This window comes from Pseudophryne corroboree, chromosome 9 (assembly GCF_028390025.1).
Source record: "Pseudophryne corroboree isolate aPseCor3 chromosome 9, aPseCor3.hap2, whole genome shotgun sequence".
Classification (NCBI taxonomy): Eukaryota; Metazoa; Chordata; class Amphibia; order Anura; family Myobatrachidae; genus Pseudophryne; species Pseudophryne corroboree.
Window position 1 is genome coordinate 287,693,035 of NC_086452.1, and position 9,828 is coordinate 287,702,862.

Sequence of the window (9,828 nt, forward strand, 5' to 3'; positions counted from 1 at the left end):
CAGCTAATATATAATACAGCAGCTATAAAGGGAGTAACACTTATATAAGGTTATCCCTGTATATATATAGCGCTCTGGTGTGTGCTGGCAAACTCTCCCTCTGTCTCCCCAAAGGGCTAGTGGGGTCCTGTCCTCTATCAGAGCATTCCCTGTGTGTGTGCTGGGTGTCGGTACGATTGTGTCGACATGTATGAGGAGGAAAATGATGTGGAAGCAGAGCAATTGCCTGTGTTAGTGATGTCACCCCCTAGGGAGTCGACACCTGACTGGATGGTAGTAATTAAAGAATTACGTGACAATGTCAGCACTTTGCAAAAAACTGTTGACGACATGAGACAGCCGACAAATCAATTAGTGCCTGTTCAGGCGTCTCAGACACTGTCAGGGGCGCTAAAATGCCCGTTACCTCAGATGGTCGACACAGACCCTGACACGGATACTGAATCCAGTGTCGACGGTGACGAGACAAACGTAATGTCCAGTAGGGCCACACGTTACATGATCACGGCAATGAAGGAGGCATTGAACATTTCTGACACTACAAGTACCACAAAAAAGGGTATTATGTGGGGTGTGAAAAAACTACCAGTAGTTTTTCCTGAGTCAGATGAATTAAATGAGGTGTGTGATAAAGCGTGGGTTTCCCCCGATAAAAAAAAACCTGCTGATTTCTAATAAATTATTGGCACTATACCCTTTCCCGCCAGAGGTTAGGGCACGTTGGGAAACACCCCCTAGGGTAGATAAGGCGCTCACACGCTTATCAAAACAAGTGGCGTTACCGTCTCCTGATACGGCCGCTCTCAAGGAACCAGCTGATAGAAGGCTGGAAAATATCTTAAAAGGTATATACACACATACCGGTGTTATACTGCGACCAGCAATCGCCTCAGCCTGGATGTGCAGCGCTGGAGTGGCTTGGTCGGATTCCCTGACTGAAAATATTGATACCCTGGATAGGGACAGTATATTATTAACTATAGAGCATTTAAAGGATGCATTACTATATAAGCGAGATGCACAGAGGGATATTTGCACCCTGGCATCTAGAGTAAGTGCGATGTCCATTTCTGCCAGAAGAACGTTATGGACGCGACAGTGGTCAGGTGATGCGGATTCCAAATTTGTGGTACCGAAGCCGGACGGCTCGGTGAGACCAATTTTAAATCTAAAATCTTTGAACACTTACATAAAAAGGTTCAAATTCAAGATGGAGTCACTCAGAGCAGTGATAGCGAACCTGGAAGAAGGGGACTATATGGTATCTCTAGACATCAAGGATGCTTATCTCCATGTCCCAATCTACCCTTCTCACCAAGGGTACCTCAGGTTTGTGATACAAAACTGTCATTATCAGTTTCAGACGCTGCCGTTTGGATTGTCCACGGCACCACGGGTCTTTACCAAGGTAATGGCCGAAATGATGATTCTTCTTCGAAGAAAAGGCGTATTAATTATCCCTTACTTGGACGATCTCCTGATAAGGGCAAGGTCCAGGGAACAGTTAGAGGTCGGAGTAGCACTATCTCAGGTAGTGCTACGTCAGCACGGGTGGATTCTAAATATCCCAAAATCACAGCTGATTCCAACAACACGTCTACTGTTCCTAGGGATGATTCTGGACACAGTCCAGAAAAAGGTGTTTCTCCCGGAGGAGAAGGCCAGGGAGTTATCCGAGCTAGTCAGGAACCTCCTAAAACCAGGACAAGTGTCAGTGCATCAGTGCACGAGAGTCCTGGGAAAAATGGTGGCTTCTTACGAAGCGATTCCATTCGGAAGATTCCATGCAATAACTTTTCAGTGGGATCTGCTGGACAAATGGTCCGGATCGCATCTTCAGATGCATCAGCGGATAACCCTATCTCCAAGGACAAGGGTATCTCTCCTGTGGTGGTTACAGAAGGCTCATCTTCTAGAGGGCCGCAGATTCGGCATTCAGGATTGGATGCTGGTAACCACGGATGCCAGCCTGAGAGGCTGGGGAGCAGTCACACAGGGAAGAAATTTCCAGGGCTTGTGGTCAAGCATGGAAACGTCTCTTCACATAAATATCCTAGAGCTAAGGGCCATTTACAATGCCCTAAGTCAAGCAAGGCCTCTGCTTCAGGGTCAACCGGTATTGATCCAGTCGGACAACATCACGGCTGTCGCCCACGTAAACAGACAGGGCGGCACAAGAAGCAGGAGGGCAATGGCAGAAGCTGCAAGGATTCTCCGCTGGGCGGAAAATCATGTGATAGCACTGTCAGCAGTGTTCATTCCGGGAGTGGACAACTGGGAAGCAGACTTCCTCAGCAGACACGACCTCCACCCGGGGGAGTGGGGACTTCATCCAGAAGTCTTCCAAGTGATTGTAAACCTTTGGGAAAAACCAAAGGTGGACATGATGGCGTCCCGTCTCAACAAGAAACTGGACAGATATTGCGCCAGGTCAAGGGACCCTCAGGCAATAGCGGTGGACGCTCTGGTAACTCCGTGGGTTTTCCAGTCGGTATATGTGTTCCCTCCTCTTCCTCTCATACCAAAAGTACTGAGAATCATAAGAAGGAGAGGAGTAAGAACGATACTCGTGGCTCCGGATGGGCCAAGAAGAACTTGGTACCCGGAGCAGCAAGAGATGCTCACAGAGGACCCGTGGCCTCTACCTCTAAGGAAGGACCTGCTCCAGCAGGGACCTTGTCTGTTCCAAGACTTACCGCGGCTGCGTTTGACGGCATGGCGGTTGAATGCCGGATCCTGAAGGAAAAAGGCATTCCAGATGAAGTCATCCCTACCCTGATCAAGGCCAGGAAGGATGTAACTGCAAAACATTATCATCGCATTTGGCGAAAATATGTTGCGTGGTGTGAGGCCAAGAAGGCCCCTACGGAGGAATTTCAACTGGGTCGTTTCCTACATTTCCTGCAAGCAGGATTGTCTATGGGCCTAAAATTAGGATCCATTAAGGTTCAAATTTCGGCCCTGTCGATCTTCTTCCAGAAAGAACTGGCTTCAGTGCCTGAAGTTCAGACGTTTGTCAAAGGGGTACTGCATATACAGCCTCCTTTTGTGCCTCCAGTGGCACCTTGGGATCTCAATGTAGTTTTAGGGTTCCTAAAATCACATTGGTTTGAACCACTTGCCACAGTGGATTTGAAATATCTCACATGGAAAGTGGTAATGCTGTTGGCCCTGGCTTCAGCCAGGCGCGTATCAGAATTGGCGGCTTTATCCTATAAAAGCCCTTACCTGATATTTCATTCGGATAGGGCGGAATTGAGGACTCGTCCTCAATTTCTCCCTAAGGTGGTTTCAGCGTTTCACATGAATCAACCTATTGTGGTACCTGTGGCTACTAGGGACTTGGAGGACTCCAAGTTGCTGGACGTAGTCAGGGCCCTGAAAATATATGTTTCCAGGACGGCTGGAGTCAGAAAATCTGACTCGCTGTTTATACTGTATGCACCCAACAAGCTGGGTGCTCCTGCTTCTAAGCAGACGATTGCTCGTTGGATTTGTAGTACAATTCAACTTGCACATTCTGTGGCAGGCCTGCCACAGCCAAAATCTGTTAAAGCCCATTCCACAAGGAAGGTGGGCTCATCTTGGGCGGCTGCCCGAGGGGTCTCGGCTTTACAACTTTGCCGAGCAGCTACTTGGTCAGGGGCAAACACGTTTGCTAAATTCTACAAATTTGATACCCTGGCTGAGGAGGACCTGGAGTTCTCTCATTCGGTGCTGCAGAGTCATCCGCACTCTCCCGCCCGTTTGGGAGCTTTGGTATAATCCCCATGGTCCTTACGGAGTTCCCAGCATCCACTAGGACGTCAGAGAAAATAAGAATTTACTTACCGATAATTCTATTTCTCGTAGTCCGTAGTGGATGCTGGGCGCCCATCCCAAGTGCGGATTGTCTGCAATACTTGTATATAGTTATGGTTACAAACAAATCGGGTTGTTTATTGTTGGAAGCCATCTTTTCAGAGGCTCCTACGGTTATCATACTGTTAACTGGGTTCAGATCACGAGTTGTACGGTGTGATTGGTGTGGCTGGTATGAGTCTTACCCGGGATTCAAGATCCTTCCTTATTATGTACGCTCGTCCGGGCACAGTATCTTAACTGAGGCTTGGAGGAGGGTCATAGGGGGAGGAGCCAGTGCACACCAGCTAGTCTAAAGCTTTTACTTTTTGTGCCCAGTCTCCTGCGGAGCCGCTATTCCCCATGGTCCTTACGGAGTTCCCAGCATCCACTACGGACTACGAGAAATAGAATTATCGGTAAGTAAATTCTTATTATTACAAATTTGTGCTGTTTAAATATATATGAGCACACTGCTATCCTTCCTGGAATATAAAAGCAGTGCAACTATTAACACTGTAGGAAGTTACACTCTTAACCAGGGATCAGTTCCAACATTGGTATAATATATATATTTAATGACCCTGGATCTGATTATTTATCTATAATACAGCATGACTTCACACCCAATAAACAGTATGAGAGACAGTGTGTCACTTGAAATAACAACACAACACACTATAAATGTTTAAAACTTTGGGGGTAATTCCAAGTTGATCGCAGCAGGATTTTTGTTAGCAGTTGGTCAAAACCATGTGCAGTGCAGGGGGGGGGGGGGGGCAGATGTAACATGTGCAGAGAGAGTTAGATTTGGGTGTGGTGTGTTCAATCTGTAATCTAAATTGCAGTGTAAAAATAAAGCAGCCAGTATTTACCCTGCACAGAAACAAAATAAGCCACCCAAATCTAACTCTCTCTGCATGTTATATCTGCCCCCCCCCCCCCCCCGCAGTGCTCATGGTTTTGCCCAACTGCTAAAAAAGTTCCTGCTGCGATCAACTCAGAATTACCCCCTATGTCAGTAATACGACACTGATGTGTATAATTGGTCACAAAAGTAATCTGATACACTGTTTTTGAGCATTTATACATTGCAATATTGTTTCATAAGCTCCCTGAGAAATTAATAGGAAGCTTTCAGAGTGTTAGACTGGTCTCCCTTGATACAGTTACTGATCACTACAACTTTAGCTGCTAGAGAAGTTATTATTGCAGTGTATATTTCATTTGAGATTAATTTCTCTTTATTTGTGTAAACATAGCAATCATTTAAACAGCTTAAAATAATTATTTATATAATAAAGATTATTGGTCAGTGCTGCACTTCAAGAATATGATGAATAATGATGTGTTGATGATGCAATAGACCCAATAACTGCCTTCCCCATACCTTATCATCTGAATAATAAATGATCAAACAAAGGATATATTTTCTGCGCTAAGATTAAAGGGGTGCAGCTAATCACCAGGTCACCACAAACCTAAATACACGTACATACAAAAAAGATGTGAATTGCGCTCCCCAATTAAGGTATATGTCACCCAGAATAATGTCCGTAATATTCTGCAAGGAGTAATCCTGCGATCACTTTTCCACTGTCAGGTATCTTCTCTTGTGTCCGTTTTTGATACCTCAAATGCAATTAGAAAAAAACGCCTTTCATAGCGTAAAACAATTTTTACATTTATTCTAAAACTTTAAAATTCATAAAATAACAATCAATGAATTATCCACCACCATACGGAATGACTGCGTACCAGAATGGGCCTGTACAAGGCATATGTTTCGCATGAAAGGGTTAGTCCCGGGTATAACTCCTCCACGGTCCAGATGTTAAGCCCTTTAAGGTTCCACGCTGTATCAGTCTCCGCCTGTATCCACCAACGCGTTTCAACAATAAGTCTTTTTCAAGGTGTAATGGTGGTTATCAGGCCTTCTATATTTATACTACTATTGACCAATCACAGACAAGTGGGAGGTGTCATGTCAATTAACACATCACAAATCCTTAAAATCCCTTATTTTATATTCTTTCTCGCATTGTATGACATTATAACAGTATGCAATTTTTTATACACCAAAAAATCTCTCTGAATATGCATTCGTAAGGGATTTTATTTGATTTTAATTTCGTATTACCGGAAGTAATATCTAATATTTCCGGTCCTTTTACTTTTTATTTCCCTCTCTACATAGAGGATATGATAGGGACATAGTGGCAGGGAGAGGGAGATAGAAACAGGGAGAGAGAGAGAGAGAGAGACATGGAGAGTGGGTAGGGAGCTATGGAGAGAGAGAGGAAGAGAGATAGAGAGGGAGACACATGAGAGTTTGTTCGAGTGTACAGTGGAGCAGTGTCCCTATCCCCATTGATGCTCTTACCTCAATAGTAGTGAGTTCTTTAATGTGTCACGGCTCTCCACCACTCGGGAGGGACATGCTGTTAATGGCTAGACTGCCCATGTCGGCGGTGTTTTGATCCGAGCTCCATATGTGTGCATAGTCACACCAGCATGGTCCCGTGGTCTCCTACTGTATGCTGCGCGAGACTTCCTGGTCTCTTGAGAGGTTTTTTTTTTGTGTAATGGGTGGGCGTAGTGGTTGCAGCGTGCAACCACATGCTGCACAGTCTGTGACCATCGAGTCGCTAGGTCACAGAGGGGGAGCGCCGCATTGATGTTGATCGGCGCTGCGCCTCTGCTCAGTGGCTCTTCTGCTCAAACAGTCATATGCTGCCTTAAAGGCTGGAGCCTGGTGGCAACTGACTCCGTTGCCTCCGGGAGTTCCGCCACTGAGGGCAGGTCAATTTCATGGTTCACAAAAAATTATTAGATGAAGCAATAGCTCACTGTACAATTGTAAATAACTGTATACTGTACATCTTAAAAACAGTCAGAAGAATATTATGGATGATACCATAATAAAACATTTTTTTGTTATAACTGTTTAGGTCTGGCCTGATGAAGCATTCCAATTAGCTCAATAAGCAAATGGGAGGTGAAATAACAAGACAATTTTTTTTTTCATTTAAACTTTGTTTTTAAAATTTGTTTTAATGTTTATTACGGTTTTATCCATATAATCTTTATGGGATATGAACAACTGTACAATATGTGCACTATTGCGCCCTCTAAAAATGTTATTGTGAACCAAGAAATTAACCTGGCATCTTTTAGTACATGATATAAGCTATTCGATACCTAATTTTGGTTCATGATTAGCATAGAGTACACTTCTTTCATTTTGATTCCAGTGATTCATATGTAATGACAATCAGAAAACAACATACACATTTTCTAAAGGTGAAATACGTATGTCCTGAACTTATTTCCTAAATGTTATCTCGGTATTGATAAAAACAAGATCCAAATCAGCATTAATAGGAAACCCAATTCTAATACTGATAATATATTATAATGGTTATTTTTATTGCCTGCAATAACTATTGGAAATGTGAGTACAATAATTAACACCTTTTTAGAATCTAAATGCGCAAGCCCTCACTTACTCACTCATTCACTGACTGACTGACTCATAACTAATTCTCTTACTTCCCAATACGTTAGGAAGCTTAATAATTTGGAATTGATGTGTTATCCCGTTGTCGGCCTCAGGACTGCCGGGATCCAAACTGCTGGTATTTTGAACAGACCCGCCTCCCTACTGCCTGCCTTCAACATATAAGCATGTATATATTTACAATAATACAAAATTAAACTCCAGATAATTATAGAGAACAGTAAACTTAATAAACTTGAATTTATTTATTTAATTCAGTTAAGCCTATTTTAGTAATAGAGACTTTAATACAATCATTCTCATTGATACATCTTCTCTTCACAGAAACGGCATCAGATGACTTTTACAACAGATTTCCAGTGGTGGACATCGCTGGAACATCTCCATGCTTCCAGCCTGGTGTAGTAATAACCCAAGAAAACTCCCCTTTACCAGATAACTCCCCTCATATACCTCCTAAGTCAAATCACAAAGTTAAAGTCTCTAAAACCAACACACACCCTCTTGCAGGGGTTGGATTTCAAGGATGGGACCCAAATCATCATGACGTTCGAAGACAAGTTTATGCCAACAAGAGGCAGTTCAGCATTGAAAAGCTTCCCGAACTGTTCAGTCATCAGGGTCATTATAGCAAAACACCCCAACGCCACTTCTCTAGCAACAGCAAGACAGAGGTCACTGTCTGAAAACTGCTACAGTATGTTTTATATCCTATCACTTAGACATATATGACATATGACATATATGTGAATGGAAAATATATTATTTAACATCTGTGTTCTTAAGTTCAGTTTTGTGAAAACAGTGACACATTTAAAAACTGAGATGCAAAAACAAGGGAACTGCAACAGCAACAATTCATTAAAGTGCTGGTAAAAAGAATTCCTGTAAAGAAACTAAGAACTTCTACAAAGACTTATAAAGTTAAGACTTACTAACAAAGACTCATGACAGGTCATGCAATAAAGCCTAATTCGTTTTGCTCAAAGCTGCCCTAAACAGTTACGACAAATTTTCTGCCAGATACAATATAGGCTTAGGATAACAAGAGTCTCAATTGTATTGCATCTGAAACCCATTTGGTTATTAGTAGCTTAATACAGTTAAGTGAGTTTAGTTTGTTTGGTTCTGTTGTTTATTAAACTTATTGTGGAATGATGTATTGACCAGAGGGTTCTTAAATAAAACAAAGTATTTAAAAAAATTGTTTGCAGCTGGAACAACTGTAATTCCTAAAGGAATAGCACATATACTTAAAGTGGGCATATTACCATGAATCATAACTTTACATTCACTGGTATATCAGATTTATTGTGCCTAATTTTTATTTATTAACCCTTTTAATCTTATCACCTTTGCTATGAGCATATAAAGAAAATCTGGAAGACAAAGGACCCTATTCAGTAAGGATTGCAAATTCTGCTTTTTAGCAGAATATGCAATTCTTTAGCTCGCAAGCTGAGGGCCGCCCATCGCAGGGCAAGGCTGCCCAGCATGCTAACCGCCGCCCCCCCATCTGTGGCCACGCTGAAATTGTGGTCGCACTGCAATTTCAGTGTGTTCACAGAAAGTAAGGAAGCCTCCTGCCGGCGCACCCTGGCTGTGATGGCAGGAGGGCCACCGCTATCTTTGTGATCGGAGCAGCTGCATGTGATGTCATACAGCCTCTAAGATCATGTCTACGCCATGCCTCCCATTTGCGCTGCCATACCCCCTTGTCCCTGACGCCACCCCTGCAACGCTTCATTGCTCCAAGGAAATGGAGTGTTGCCGCCCCCCTCCCACCCCACGAATGCATTCACTGTGGGGCACCCGCAGTAAATACAGGCGCATGCGCAGGATGCCTCCTGCACTTGCACCCACATCTTGCATTCATTTTTTTTTTTGCGGTTGGATCGTCAGTTGCGATCCAACCTGAATAAGATCCAAACTCCACTATTGGATATGCAAAGACCTGTCTCATCACTCTAGCCTCCAGCAAAAATCTAAATGTAATATTTCACAAGTTTTCACATATAACAGGCAACTAAAGTGTTAAATAAAGTGTCCAGATTTTAATTTTACTCCCCCTATAAAATAAATTTGTTTAAATTTTAATTGTAAGATCCCCTCAATGTAGCGAGTTTTCATTTATGTAGCGTGCCACTAAAGTTCACAAGATTGTAACTCATAAAATAATAAAACATATAGAGAATGTATTATATAATAACTAAAGGTTTAATGTATGTAATACACTGAGTATAGTGCAATACAGTGTAATATAGTGAAAAACCCTAATTTATTACAGCTCAGCTTTTGTGTGAGGGGAAGTGTATGAAAATTTACAACAAATTTCAAAAAAAAAATTAATATTCTTTTTAAATCAATGCCCATTTTCAAATGCAAATGTTAACAACTTTAAGGACCCTGACAGTAGAAGATATTTCAGATAAGTGTTGGGGATAATTATCAAACCATGGAGAGAGATC

At 42.6% G+C, this 9,828-nt stretch overlaps 1 protein-coding gene across 1 annotated transcript in view; it reads left to right on the plus strand.

Annotated features, from left to right (window-relative positions):
• The window catches only part of SHISA8 (shisa family member 8), an 802,771-nt gene extending 794,207 nt beyond the window's left edge, over positions 1 to 8,564 (plus strand). Inside the window, exon 4 of the mRNA XM_063940337.1 lies at positions 7,685 to 8,564. Within this exon, the coding sequence (XP_063796407.1) occupies positions 7,685 to 8,046 (362 nt within the window). The 3' untranslated portion in view covers positions 8,047 to 8,564. The remainder of the gene's footprint in view (positions 1 to 7,684) is intronic.
• The last annotated feature ends 1,264 nt before the right edge of the window (positions 8,565 to 9,828 follow it).